The 15,360-nt window shown below is 36.0% G+C and overlaps 1 protein-coding gene and 2 long non-coding RNA genes across 5 annotated transcripts in view; 2 read left to right on the top strand and 1 right to left on the bottom strand.

Annotated features, from left to right (window-relative positions):
- Positions 1–15,360, top strand: part of Fak (protein tyrosine kinase 2 Fak) — a 221,380-nt gene that overhangs the window by 33,041 nt on the left and 172,979 nt on the right. The window contains exon 2 of one of the 2 annotated variants that reach the window (XM_089736126.1): positions 14,140–14,601. The exons of the other annotated variant lie outside the window; for it this stretch is intronic. Coding sequence (XP_089592252.1) covers positions 14,534–14,601 — 68 coding nt within the window. The 5' untranslated portion in view covers positions 14,140–14,533. The remainder of the gene's footprint in view (positions 1–14,139; positions 14,602–15,360) is intronic. 2 annotated transcript variants of the gene reach the window in all.
- On the top strand, positions 2,161–6,487 carry LOC149500576 (uncharacterized). Of its 2 annotated transcripts, XR_016324743.1 has the most exons (3): positions 2,161–5,972; positions 6,077–6,086; positions 6,166–6,487. It is a non-coding gene; the product is annotated as an uncharacterized LOC149500576 (long non-coding RNA). The 2 variants fall into 2 exon arrangements; XR_016324744.1 differs by lacking the exon at positions 6,077–6,086.
- Positions 6,485–8,096, bottom strand: LOC149500575 (uncharacterized). The gene is made up of 2 exons (XR_016324745.1): positions 7,135–8,096; positions 6,485–6,762 (listed from the first exon to the last, which is right to left on the bottom strand). It is a non-coding gene; the product is annotated as an uncharacterized LOC149500575 (long non-coding RNA).

The raw sequence follows: 15,360 nt of genomic DNA, 5'->3' as shown, positions 1-15,360 counted from the left end.
TAGAAAGCAGAGTATTAAATACACTTGACATTGGCGAAATCTAAAAGGAAACGCCATAAACCTAAGAGATAGATAGATAGATTAGTTTGTATCGGCATTTCACTATGGAAAGAATTACTTATGTTATTACTTAGATAATCTGGCAGAAGATTCGCTCTTTTTTATCGAAAAAAATGTCTACAGTTATGAAGCGCATTTTTGGTTGAATGAATAACCAAAGTTTCCGTATTTTGTTCCGAGGAGCAGCTAAAAGCAGTACAAGAGCTGCTAATGTATCTTGAAAATGTACTGATTGATGCGGTTTGGGGTCCGCACGATTGGCTCGCACTTCTTCAAAGATGACAATGAGAACGTCAATGTGACAACGTCATTATACAATGATATCCAGCTTTTTACCAAATACCGGATACACGAGATATACCCAGATACCCAAGTTACACGAGCTGAATCTAGCAGACATGTGGTTTCAACAAGACGGCGCCACATGCCACACAGCACCCGAAATGATGGACCTATTGCGTAATAAATTTGGTATACAATTCATCTCTAGTTCTGAACCAGTTAATTGGCCGCTCAGATCGTGCGATTTGACGTCGTTGGACTATTTTTTGTTGGGTTACGTCAAATCTTTTGTTCATACTGAAAACCCAACATCGAATTAAGCAATAGAAGACAATAACATACGTGCTATTTTGAATAAAATACTTGCTTATATGACTTTAGATAAACTAACTGGTGGTAGGACCTCTTGTGAGTCCGCACGGGTAGGTACCACCGCCCCGCCTATTTCTGCCTTGAAGCAGTAATGCGTTTCGGTTTGAAGGGTGGGGTCGCCGTTGTAACTATACTGAGACCTTAGAACTTATAATAATATCTCAAGGTGTGTGGCGCATTTACGTTGTAGATGTCTATGGGTTCCAGTAACCACTTAACACCAGGTGGGCTGTGAGAACTAGGCAATAAAAAAATAATAAAAAACTAAAGTAGCGATGCTTGAACGAAATCATAATCATACTGCTGAAACATTACCGCGATTTAATAAAAGAATAGTTTGCGTTTATAATAAACCCAGAAAATACGTTGAGCGGCTTTTAATTGAGAAAGAAAAATTGCAATTTTCTAATAAACTTTAAATCGAATATGCCATTTATAAAGCTAGATTATATCGGAGCAGTACGTCGTGACCGTTGGCGTTTAGTACTAAAGGCACGTGCGCCTTGCGGCTAAATGGAGAAAAATTGCCTCTAGTCCTGTCGGTATCGACCGATACACGTGCTGCCACGACACATAGAATGTTCTGTTCAGTTCCATGTAGAACGTTCTAGCAAATATCTGTTTCGGAACCTGATTAGATTTACTGATGTGTTTTTTTATTGGTCAAGTCAAGATTTTCAAAATATGTAGATACACAAATCTGTTTCGAAATATCTTACGATTTTAAAATTGTCTTTAGTTCTAGAAGATCAGTGTAAAATTCCTATTCTTGAAAATGAGTTTTCGTTATATTTTTTTATATAAGTATGCTCAGAATTTTTGAAATAGCATGGGAGAGAGAATTGAGAATCGCTCTCTCTCTCAAATAAAAAAGCTGATACTTAAAACTATAATAGACTTTCTGAAAGCAAAGTTCTTTTTATCTTGCCACACTTATAATGTTTCTTGAAAAGTTCAACTTCATCGCATTACTTTAAAACTCAAAAACGAAATAAATATTTTATCTATTGAGCCAAACCAAAAAAAAAAAAACCTGAGAAGATAATTTTGTATTTCATTTGACGTTCACGTAATTTGTTTTATAGCATCCTCGCGAAGAACAATTGGAGTTGGCACTTGAAGAACTGAAACACGCCTCAAGTCATTCAGGAAATGAATTTAAGGAGTCCCAACGTTCCCCCTCCCGGTTAAATCGAGTTGCACTATACGGAACATTCTCGCTTCGAGTATTCAAAGAATTAAATTTTACTCTCTTTTATTTACGCTAGAAGCTTACTAGTCCAAGAATAATTGAATATGCTTTGTGTTTGTTATCTTTGTTATCGTTCGCTTTTAATACCAAATTTGTTTGTAACAACGTTGTTTTCTTATACATAGATTTTTCTTTTATATTTTTGTCGTACTTGACAAAAGACCCTTTTTATAAGTATTATATCCAAATACCTAGTCAGGTCATAAGTATTGTCACACAGTAAAAACTTTTCTTTTAGAATGCTGGCCACAAAAAAGTTTATTGAATTCGAATTTCGAATTGTTCATGAAAATAAAAATGTATACTTTTAGAATTTTTACTCATTTTTAAATATGGAGTGGACGCTTAAAGAAGACCGTGTTGCAGTTATTGCGTTGCATCGTTGCGGTTACGCGCCAATTCAAATTTTTAACATACTGAAAAATTTGAATATAACCAAAAGATTCGTTTATCGTACCATCAAACGATACCATGAAGACTCTAGTGTAGATGACAGGTCAAGAAGTGGTCGCCCTTGGTTTGTTAGGACTCCAGCAGTGATAAAAGCTGTGTAGGCGCGAATTCAAAGAAATCCCAAACGTAAGCAGAAACTGTTGGCCCTTCAGATGGGGTTAAGCAGAACCACGGTGAAAAGGGTGTTAAATGAAGACTTAGGGCTTCGGGCATATCGAAGAAAAACAGGCCATCGTTTGAATGCTCGTCTAATGGACCTGAGACTGAAGAGATGCCGCGCTTTGTTGAAGCGGTACGCGGAAAAAAAAATTCGGGAAATTCTTTTTTCGGATGAAAAAATTTTTACCGTAGAAGAGAGCTACAACAAACAAAATGATAAGGTGTACGCACACAGTAGTGAAGAAGCGAGCAACCGTATTCCGCGTGTCCAACGAGGTCATTTTCCATCCTCGCTCATGGTATGGTTGGGAGTTTCTTATTGGAGCTTAACAGAGGTACATTTTTGTGAGAAAGGTGTAAAAACCAATGCAGTTGTGTATCAAAATACAGTCCTGACGAACCTTGTGGAACCTGTTGCTCATACCATGTTCAATAACAGGCACTGGGTATTCCAACAAGATTCGGCGCCAGCTCATAGAGCGAAGAGCACACAAGACTGGCTGGCGGCGCGTGAAATCGACTTCATCCGGCACGAAGACTGGCCCTCCTCCAGTCCAGATTTGAATCCGTTAGATTACAAGATATGGCAACACTTGGAGGAAAAAGCGTGCTCAAAGCCTCATCCCAATTTGGAGTCACTCAAGACATCTTTGATTAAGGCAGCCGCCGATATTGACATGGACCTCGTTCGTGCTGCGATAGACGACTGGCCGCGCAGATTGAAGGCCTGTATTCAAAATCACGGATTTCATTTTGAATAAACTTTAGTGTCATAAGAATCTATGTTTTGTTAAGTTCATTTTGGTATATGAAAGGTTACATAATGAATAAACTTGTTTCAATTATTTTACATTAAACATGTGACAGAATTTATGACCTGACTAGGTATATGAAAGCAAAGATAAATGAAGATAATACTTTGAAAAGTAATAAAACTCGAATAAATCGCAGCAGTTCCGTAAGTGATTTATTTCACGAAGAAAGTACCATTACGAATACCCACCTACCTACCAGACTTTTCGCTTGAAGCTTATATACATTTGTTGGCTTTTTTACTCTTTCATCCTATTCTAATGTATGTAAAGTGTTGAAGTGTGAGCTAGATGGAGGAATTCATAAATTTTGCACCAGATCTATCTTGGTTTTATCATAGGGCTGTCAATTCGTTATATTTGCGACTCACAGCGAATTTTCAATTACTCATACTCTTATTGTGATAATTACATTTGTTACTTTCTTACGCTAGATTAGCTAGAAAATTAGACAAAAATATGAAAAGAATTTTTTAATTCGTCAGCGATACATGAAATGGCCACAGATTGTGAGCATACTTTCAATTTACGTGATTGTTTAAGTATAATTCAAACTTTATAGCGCTTATTTCGTGCACTACCGGACTTACGGTACTAATTATAATAAAATCATGTTTTCAAATAAAAGTAAATAAAGTTGCAGAAATGATAGAAAATCGGATTCCCGCTTATATGTATTGCGCACGTTGCAATACTAAAATCAATGCCAATCAAACAGAACAATAATGTCATGTCATGGTTTCATTAGGTCTTCTTATTATATACCTGTCTTCGATATTACTCATTAAAAAGCCTGAAAGCTTGTTGGTCATTTATTTATTTATTATCTTATTCATGATCAAAAGCAAAAGTCGTATATGTTTTTTAAATTATGAAATTAAATTTGGCAGCCCTAACAGTAAAACTCGGCTACATTCAGTAGTAATTACGGCAAATTGCTACCATTGTCTCCTGGCCGTCTACCGATTATGTCGCTTCCAGTAATTTGAGTAACATTCAAGAAAACCACTTCTTTATATTCTGTTGGTTTCATTTTAAATTTTGTTAGGAATGAGTTTCATCTAAGTATTTCATATTATATTTTCGGCATTCTGATCTCTTTTGGTACGATTTTAAGAACATTGAGTTTCTAAATTTTCGATGGATGCCAGAATCCAGATTACGTCTACATTATTCTGCCAAGTCCAGCCTAAATAATTTCTATAGTGGATTAGCATGTCGATGCGATGTTTTTGATTCATCCATTTAATATACCAAAATTTCAAAACAAAATTACGATCCAGTTCAACGACAACCCTAAGGACTTCAATTATTAACAAACTACTAGCAACTAACTTGATATTGTACGTCTAAATTAGTTATTGTTCAGGGACGCGCTTTGATAGAGCGCGAGCCTCTTCTTAATCAATCACAAATCTGATGTAATGTTTCTTGTTAGCGCTGAACTTGTATTCAAACACATGTTTTTTTTTTTCCTACCTATGCTGATAACCTTGAGAGGCTATTTCAGCTTCTCCCTAACGTTAGTAGGTGAGCTCGCGGGGCTCAACCGGAGAGTTGCTAACACTGACCCTAGCTAGAGCAGTGCTTCGCAGAATCTACCACCGGATCGGAAACGCGACCCACTGAGAAGATCCGGCGAGAAACTCAGTGGGCTCAACACATGGTAGGTCAGATAGAAATGTACGTTAGGATTGTGTATCGGTTAACGGCCGTTTTCAATAACGTATCTGAGTTTTCGGATAGATAGCTATCTCGGAATATCAGCAAGAGCGTATCTATCCTTAGTTTGCGTTTCACAATCACGGATAAGTGCTATCTCTCTTTAACCAACAGTAGATAGCTTCTTCCCTCCGATTTATCCGAGCCTCTTGATACGTTTCGTTCTACTACAAATACGAAACAACATCAGGATCAAGACTTATTTTATTTTATTCTAAATTATAACTATAATTTAACCAGCATATTGTAGACTATCATAAACACATTTGTTTATAACAAAAAGTAATAAAAGCATATGTACATTTTTTTAAATTGGACGTATTGCCATTTTTATCCTAGTCGAAATTATGAAACGAAACGTTTTGACAGTCCGTTTGCCAATAAGCAGTGATCAGTTTCTTTTGTTTGTTTTTCTATTGTTTACCTACTATATTAGATGATGACTTACCTCCAAAACGCTTTAAAACTTTCGTTTATAATTCTAAGTGTGTTTATAATTAAAGAGCTACAGTGAAATAAAATGAATTCTGTAAGTATCTATGAACTACATTGATAATAATAATTTTACTTTGAAAACTTTGAGTTCAAGTTTAGAAAATATATCTTTTTCAGTCAAGAAAGGCAGCACCCATGACAAAAGATGAGACGATGATTCTAGCAGAACTTGTGGCGGCGAAAAAACATTTCAATTATAAGGCAACAAATGCCACAAACAATAAATTGAAGGAGCAGGCTTGGCAAACCCTTGTAAATGATTTTAATTCGTCGATTCGTCGTTTCCCACGAACTCCATCGCAGCTTCGACTAAAATGGGAAAACTTAAAGAACGCTACGGCAACATAAGAAACAACCTTAGTAAGGTTAGTATAATTAGTTGATTGTTTGTCTCTAATAACACATTGATAAACATGATTTTTTCTTCAGGTTTCCGTAGTATTTGAAATAATTATGCTCTTTGTTACAGGCTGGAGGTGGTAAGGATTGCAAATGAAATTTTGGATAAAGCATGCACATTGTTGTAGGTCACATATAATATTTTTAACACTTTTACAGCCAAGCGGAAACAAGATGGAAGAAAAGAAATGCAAGGCTAGCATAGGGACAATGCATTAGCAGAATATCTAATAGCAAAAAAGAGACTTGACTTGGAAAATAAAGAAAAGGAGATTGTTGTAGCAAAAGTTAAGTTAGATTTAGATAATTAAAAAAATTAAAAATTACTTAAAAGGAATATTAAATTTCATAAATTAAGTAGGCAATAATAATTTTATGTTAGATAGTTTTTTAAGTATATGTACAAATTCTAAATTAAATATCTTGCATGTACTAACTACCATGTAATTATCATTTTGGAAAATAAAAAATAGTCAAATTATCTTTGGAGTTTATTTTATAAATTATCTTTGGAAGCAATTATTTATAAGTACATAGTTGTATTTCAGATGTAAGTTTTGAAAATTTGTTACGAACAATTATATTATTTTCCTGTAATGTATCTGCGACTGAAATTCCTGATTCTAATTCTTCTAAATTCATACTTCTGACGATATTATGCAGCATGGCAGCTATAATAACAGCTTGCATATTTTCTAGTTTTAATCTACTTTTCAGTGATGTACAGGGAGTCTTCTTTTACAAACACCAATGCATCTGAAAATTATACATTATTCGCTTAAATTATTTTACAATACAGTATAACAAGCTCTTAACTAAAAAAAAAGATTACCTCTCTATAGTATTTCTTGTTTTAATATGTGATTCAGTTTAAATCGTTCCGATTGAGTATGTGGGTTAATTAATCACGTTAAAAGATAGGGTTGTGGGGATAGCCTCTATCGGCAAGCAAATAGCAATTTCCAAGTCCACCTTGTTATCAATGTTTTCTTGATATGTAGATAATTTATTATAATAGTGTCATATTAAATTCATATAAACACCGAAATATATAATATAAATAAATAAAAATATAATAATAATATATAATAATAATAATATAAATAAGGTAATATAAATAAGAAATACCTTTTCAATCGGAATGGTTAATTATAGTTGTATCATGAGTAGACCCAGGCCATCAAGCAACAACATTTTGAAACATCAATGATGCATTGCACACAAATTACACATTCAAAATACTCTTTTTCTATTTCTAAATTCCTCTCCTATATTTGAATCTGTAACACAAATATAAAATGTAGAGGTATCAGTGTGTAATAAGAATGAAGGTAAATAGCCTACCAGGTTATTGTATTAGTATATGAATGTCATTTAGGGCACCATGGGAATCCAGCAGTATTAAAGAATTCCTGTTGAGTGTGATTTTGTAACACAACAAAAATTAGGTATAATTTTGCTATTGCTATAAACAAATATAAGTTGTAATAACGAGTACTTTTATGGTTAAAATTTATCTTACCTTTTTGACGTTACACTCAAATATGGTCTCATTAAATTAATCAATTCATTCACAACACCTTTGCTCAGAAATCTATAGTCAAATTCGTAATTATTGATCTTCGCCATGTAATTCAGACGATCTTTATTTTCCTAACCATATGATATCGGCCTCACTATCACTATCTGCATCACAATCCATTATCATTTGAAATAATTCCATATCACTATCATCACTGCTACAATATGCCAATATGAAGAGAAACAATTATTAAATTATAGCGATTTACTTTCGAAAGATAAACATGCAACCGGCCGATTTTGACAGATAAGCGAATGCCCATACTAGAGATAGCGCCGCCTACCGGAGAGTTACTTAAAACTCATATTGAAACGGAAGTAAGCACGATTTGTATGAGCGTTCTATCTTTAGCAGGCTATCCGTCCTCCCGACGATGGATAGATAAATCCGATAGGAACTGCTGCCCGTCGATAGGTTATTGGAACGTAAGTAAGGACAAAAATATAGATTTGTCTATCTTTAGTAACCGAAACTAGGGATAGATAGGTTATTGAAAACGGCCGTAAGTGGTCTTGCCGGCGGAAAGTGCTTTCACCGTTATTTACGATGTTAAACCCAAAAACCATAAACTATAAACAGGGTAAACATAGTAGTGATGCTTATGTTTTTAAGAGCAATTATTTTCCGCCTACCGGCGTTCACTTGTTAGGCGTCTCTGTAAAACAACTGTGATTATTTGAAAAGTTGATTTATACCAAAATTCATCTATAGTAATATTATAAAGCTGAAGAGTTTGTTTGTTTGAACGCGCTAATCTCAGGAACTACTGGTCCGCTTTGAAAAATTCTTTCAGTGTTAGATAGCCCATTTATCGAGGAAGGCTATAGGCTATATAACATTACGCTAAGACAAATACAAGCGAAGCAACAATAAAGAATGTTTCAAAATCGGGTTTTTTTTTCCCTTTGAGAGATTCCGCTGCGTGCTCTGCAGTAACGGTTAAAGTTTTGCTAAAATAATGTATGACAAAATTGATCCCCTTTAAAAGGTCTAAAAAAAAGTCCGCCACAGCATATGTCTATATGTTAAGGCTGGCTCACTATAACATTATTTACGCTAACCAAATTTGTTCTAAATCAATGCATTATTTGTGAACTATTCCACGTCGACGAAGTCGCGGGCAAAAAGCTAGTAAATATATACAGTTTTGATGCTAGATTGAATTTTAAGTTAGACCCGGTCGTGTCTCAACGATAAAGTGTTATTCTTATGAAGAATCGTTAAGTATTTAAATTAGTTGTATTATATCGGAGTGCAATGAAACCCTACGCCAAACATCCTAGCGCAAAGTTCATTGACACGAACCAAATAATGCAATTAGTAAGCAGCGTTGGTCTCGGTCAGTAGTATGAACGATTTGTAGGTACTTTTGTAACGGGATACTTCATAATTCAGGTCGGAAACCCTTTAATGGGAGGAGTTTCGACGATAAAAAAAATGATAAGTGGCATTTTTAAGTATTCATTCATTTTGACATTTTAAATAATTAATATGATGTTGGCAACATTGTTTTTTTTATTGTCGATAGACACTTTTTGGCGGGAACGCGAGGAGTGCAGTTGTGTGATTTGTTTTATTTTGTCTATTTAGTGCTTCTTCGGGTTTAAATGTGTAATAATGGTGGTTTATTAACTGTTTAATATCTGTGAAAGTGCACAAATGTGGGAAAATGAAACAAAGCTGCTGGACGTAACTTCTCGGGTTCCTCCAAAAAGTCCACTGAAAAAATCTCAGTAAATGACCACCATTTTACTGCGATTATATTTCATCCCATATCATCTCATTAAATTTCATCCCAGTTGATTAATGTCTCAAATCAATCATCTTCATTTCATTTCACTCCATATTATCATTTTTCATAAAATTAAGAATATAAATTAAAGTAAGACATGACTTAAAGGTCTTAGTTACCAGGTCATAAAATCTCTTAAAAAAAAAAAAAAAAATATTGTCGATAACACGGTAGCCGCTACAGAAATGAGATTTTACTCAGTCGATGCCGTGCGTAATCTTTTTCTTCTTGTATTGCCTAGTCACTACATGCTTAATATGCTGTAGTCAAATTGTCTTGGCTTTGTTCCGTCATAGGACAAAGCGATAGTCTGTTATAATCCTAGCCCATCTAGGGCTATTAACGTGTTTTGTTGAGTCAAACACAAACAAAATGTTGTAGCTATCATTGCTGTATTATGAACAAAATGAAATTTAATTTTTTTTTATTGCTTAGTTGGGTGGACGAGCTCACATCCCACCTGGTGTTAAGTGGTTACTGGAGCCCACAGACACATCTACAACGCGAATATCGCCACCCACCTTGAGATATAAGTTCTAAGCTCTTAGTATAGTTACAACGGCTACCCTACCCTTCAAACCGAAGCGCATTATTGCTTCACGGCAGAAATAGGCAGGGTGATGGTACCTACCCGTACAGACTGTCAAGAGGTCCTATCAGCAGTAATTATGCAAATTATAATTTTGCGGGTCTGGTTTTGTATTACACGATGCTATTCCTTCACCGTGGAAATAAATCGTGAACATTTGTTAAGTACGTATTTCATTAGAAAAATTGGTACCCGCCGGCGGGATTCGAACACCGGTGCATCGCTAGATACGAATGCACCAGACGTCTTATCCTTTAGGCCACGACGACGACTTCAAATATTAAAAAAGACAAACTTATAGGCCGAGATACGCAAAAAAACCAGAGCACGAAAGAAAGTGGACTAAGTAATACAGTGTTTTTCGTGAAATCTATACTAATATTATAGAGCTAAAGAGTTTGTTTGTTTGTTTGAATGCGCTAATCTCAGGAACTACTGGTCCGATTTGAAAAGTACTTTCAGTGTCAGATAGCTCATTTATTGACGAAGGCTATAGGCTATATGTCATCACGCTAAGACCAATAGGACCAAGAGGAGCACCAATAAATAATGTTACAAAATCGGGGTATTTTTCCCTTTTGAGAGCTTACGCTTTAGGTAGATATACGCCAAAGTAACTATTCCACGCGGACAAAGTCGCGGGCACATACTAGTTATACGATATTTTATTGAAATATTTAAAATAGCATTCTGTTTTATGTAAAGGTATTGCAAACTTGAAAGTTCATCGTTCTACAAAAAAGTTTACGGAAATCATTAAGATCACAACTTTGTTGCATTTTTATCAGTATCACAATAAAAACGAAAATATTATTTATAACGACAGGTTTATTATCATTTTTTAATTATGCGTTCAAGAATATTAAAAATGTTTAAAGATTACAAGAATTTTTTAAGGAAGTTTCCAATTTTTGTAATAGGTAATTTTGAAGAAAGGACAGGTCCATCGATTAATGTTTTACGTAATTAAAATGGTTTTTAGTGTAAACACAACCAACGACTTGCACTAAAATGTTTATAAAATACCAGCTGACCCGGCAGACTTCGTAGTGCTTCAATCGATAAATAAACCTAAACTTTTGTATAAAATAAACTTAAAACAAACAAAAGGAATCCGTCTGACGGGGGACGACACATCAAAGGAAAAACAAAATTGTTATTTTTATTTAATTCCGAGCATTTTCATATTTTTCCACTTTTTAAACCTTCTCTGGACTTCCACAAATAATTCAAGACCAAAATTAGCCTAATCGGTCCAGCCGTTCTCGAGTTTTAGCGAGACTAACGAACAGCAATTTATTTTTTCTATACTAAAATTATAAAGAGGAAAGATTTGTTTGTTTGTTTGTTTCGAATAGGCTCCGAAACTACTGGACCGATTTGAAAAATTATTTTTCCATTAGAAGCCGACATTGTCCCTGATGAACATAGGCTATTTTTTTAAATTTTTTTTATTTTTTTTTTGGTTTCATGTGTGTTTTAATGTTTCCGAAGCGAAGCGAGGGCGGGTCGCTAGTTTTTATATATATAGATAAAATTTTAACGAAATTAACTAAAACATTAATGAACAGGTATATCTAATAAGAAAACTGACTAAAAACTTCCTAAGCTCCGTACGAAACAAACAAAAAGATTTATATAGGAGCTTTCTTGAAACTTTAATATTCTGTCGGCACTTAAGCTCCTTTCCACAGTTGCAATCAAGACGCAATAGTTTAATTTTATGTTAAAAGGCTATATATTTAATGGATGTATAATTCGAAATGTTTTAGGTCGCAATAAATTACTTTTTTTATTGCTTAGATGTGTGGACGAGCTCACGGCCCATCTGGTGTCAAGTGGTTACTGGAGCCCATAGACATCTACAACGTAAATGCGCCACTCACCTTGAGATATAAGTTCTAAGGTCTCAGTATGGTTAAAACGGCTGCCCCACCCTTCAAACCCTTCATTGTGTAACACTCATAAGTGTTTTGTGCACGAAATTTATGATCTATACTTCTATTTGTCATCCCGACGTCTGTAAAGCATGACGCCGGTGCGATTAGTATGAACGGCGCAAATTCAGGGGAATTTTGTAAAAGAGCTGAATAAGAATCGTAAACAAAGATAAAATGTCGAAAATGAGGAAACTATTTACGGCTTAATTTTATGCTAAACGGAGAGCATATTATATTTTACATTAATGTCGTCATTGTTCGAACTCGGCTACACAGTCTATATTCAAATACCGGAGTTCAGTGAATATTGGAGTCCCGACATCTTGACGTGAACGTCGCCACCATTTTGAGACAGGAAGTTGAAGTCTCAATTTTGCAGTACAACGGCTGCCTCACCCTTCGAATCGAAACGCATTACTGCTTCGCGACAGAAATAGATTTTGCTCTTCCAAAATTCCAACTATCATACACCCTTTTTTATGGGGTATGTGGGACTCAACGATCTGCAAGGTGTTGGGAGCAGACCGCGGGCCCAAGGAATTTTAGAGCCCACCCACTGAACGACTACCCTGCACTCTTCGCCCAAGCGTCCGATCCCCTCCGAGGTCAGAACCCGGATGAGGCAGGGGGGTTACCGCGGTCAACACTGCAACCAGACGGCGCGGCTCACCCCAAGGACGCCCAGCCGACGGAGCCTTCGAGGCGAATCGAAGCCTCTGAAACGTCGGCCGTCTCGGTACGGCAGCCCGTCAGGCCGCCCAGACAGTGCCGCTGGTGTCCCGGAATACCCTGCTGGACCAGAACAAGCCTGCCGGGTCGGGACGCGATACATCGCCAACCGGTCGCTCTATTACTCCTTGGCAGCACGCTAGAGTTCTGGTAGCGCGCCGCGCGGCCTCTACCCCCTCAGGTCGCCCCTTGACCTTCACCCGGGGAACTATCATACACCCTACCACTCTGGTATTTTAATTGCGTAAAAATATTAATCTGAATAAGTCTTAACAGTCATTTGATTTAGATATACTTAGTATTGCTTTTGTAGATAGTATTATAATAAAAAAATATATATAATATACTTAAACATAAAAAAAAATTATGACATTGTAACTACAACTTTAAAGCATTTAGAATAACATAATGGTAAACTGATGATTTCCATAATAATATCCAAATCATAGTGAACTAGAGTTAATGTATAGCCGCAGAGCTGAAAATTTAGTTCTGGCTGTTATTCTCAACTTTTTTCGAAACTTCAATATCATTTACATCAAATCGGAAACTTTGTTTTGGCCATAAATTCAGCATGCACCAAGAAAGCGTTGCCTTCTATTAAATAAATTTGTTTACTTGCGAATCATGTTTTGTCCAATCCTGATTATATATTTCATCCCAAATATATCATGACGTTATATTAGCGCCATATTAACGTGATTATATATTTGGGATGGAACCCCTGACCCGTTATCGTGCAACGAAACAAGACGTAACTGTACTCGAGTCGTGTCTCGAACGTGTCGCGTTCAATATGCAGAGAGAGATATGCATGTTTGCGATCGATGCGTTGATGCCGAAATCGGACCCAATTAACCATGTCTGGCCCACTAAATGCAGGGTCATTGTTCCAACCGGTGCGTACTTTTTGATATTCGCATCGCGAGGCAGGTGGCTAGCATGACACCTGCTTCCGTCGCGTGTTTGGGATGTGCAAGGGCCTTATAATTGGTCAGTCGCGTTCGAGCCTTCGATACGAGAGCACGTGCGTTTCGTGTTTAAGTTTTTAAGAACCTTGAATAAACGAGGTATTGTGTTATCGCCACAGGAACAATGCTCGACCGCCGGATGCACATGACAGCACAAAATGATAATATTTTTTTCTGTCGTTATTGTATTCTGATTAACCAAAATGAACGTTACGCTTACGATTGAAAAATATACATGCAAAAGTTTTTAAAATTACGAAGAAATTATAAAAATACATTTTGTTTTTGTATTAGCTACGTGTTGTTCGAAATCGAACGTCAATTGTCGGGAGTTGATGTTCGGATTGGCAGAAAGGAAAGTTGTTGATGTCTTCAATGACAAGGGTTGAAAGACTCCATTTTCCATACAGATACATATCGGGTTCTTTACCTAGATCCAACCTTTGTCAAACTTGTGGAACATGCGTCGTTGTGTCATTGACTATTTATTGACTAGTGTTTGATCCTAATTCAACGCTTTTTCTTTTCAGGAGTAGTGTTTGTTAGACGCCAAATAAAAATAAAAAAAATAAGTGAACTGTGATTGCCATGTTTAGGCGTTAAAACCGTGTAGGGCTTAGGGCCAGAACTGAAAGAAAGTGCTTCTTCACCAAATGTAATCGAATGAATAATTTAAAGCCTTAAGACTAACGAAATTACCTTAAAGGACCAAGCTTAGGGAGTTTTGTAAACATATTCTACGTGTAGTTGCGACGCCTTAAATTTTTGTATCAATGTTTAGCGTTAGTATTGCGCTTTTTGAATTGAATATTTTTAGTGTTAGTGTGAGAGAATGGTACACGATAAAGGTGTGAAGATCAATCGGTGGTGGCTTCGTGTTAACGTGAAGTGGTGTTATTGAACGAAGGCACTCCGGATTCAACCATGGAACGTTGTGACGGGTTCCTGCTTTACCGGAAACCGGTGTACAGGGTGTTCCAGTATTTGGAAACGTAAGTATCCATTACGATTAGCTCAAGAATGTCATATTTCTGACAGATTTTCAAATTGTACTTATTGTAATCATTTGAATTTGGTAAGTACTGGTGGTAGGACCTTTTGTGAGTCCGCACGGGTACGTGCGGACTCACAAACCAATCCATCCACCCAACCTATTTCTGCCGTGAAGCAGTAATGCATTTCTGTTTGAAGGGTGGGGCAGCCGTTGTAACCATACTGAGACCTTAGAACTTATATCTCAAGGTGAGTGGCGCATTTACGTTGTAGATGTCTATGGGCTCCAGTAACCACTTAACACCAGTTGGGCTGTGAGCTCGTCCACTCAATTAACAATAAAAAAAATAAAAAAAAAAATACATGATAATTTAAGACCTTTAAAAAGAAAAGTGTGAATACTCCTTTTATAAGCCTTTAACTTGTGTAAATGATAAATATAAACAAATGACCATATTAGTTAAAAGCAAACATCATGTTATTTAAAAGGGAACGATTATATCATAATAAAACAACGAACACCCAACAAATAGCCATAACATTAATCTCTAATTACAAAACATTAGCTGTACGTCTTATTGTAATGGGGGCCTGAATGAAGACGTCTACCGCAACTGATGAATCTTGCATAAACTAGAGGTCAATGTCAATGAGGGATGTCAATCAGTTGCTAAATCTGGAATTCGAGTGACAGTGAACATTTATCTCGTCTTTGTTGTTATCTTTTCTTAATGATATTCTTAATCTACATATTAATA

Source organism: Bombyx mandarina, chromosome 20, assembly GCF_030267445.1.
Source record: "Bombyx mandarina strain Sakado chromosome 20, ASM3026744v2".
Taxonomy (NCBI): domain Eukaryota; kingdom Metazoa; phylum Arthropoda; class Insecta; order Lepidoptera; family Bombycidae; genus Bombyx; species Bombyx mandarina.
Note: the sequence above shows the minus strand (reverse complement) of the source record. Positions and strands in the feature narration are given on the sequence as shown.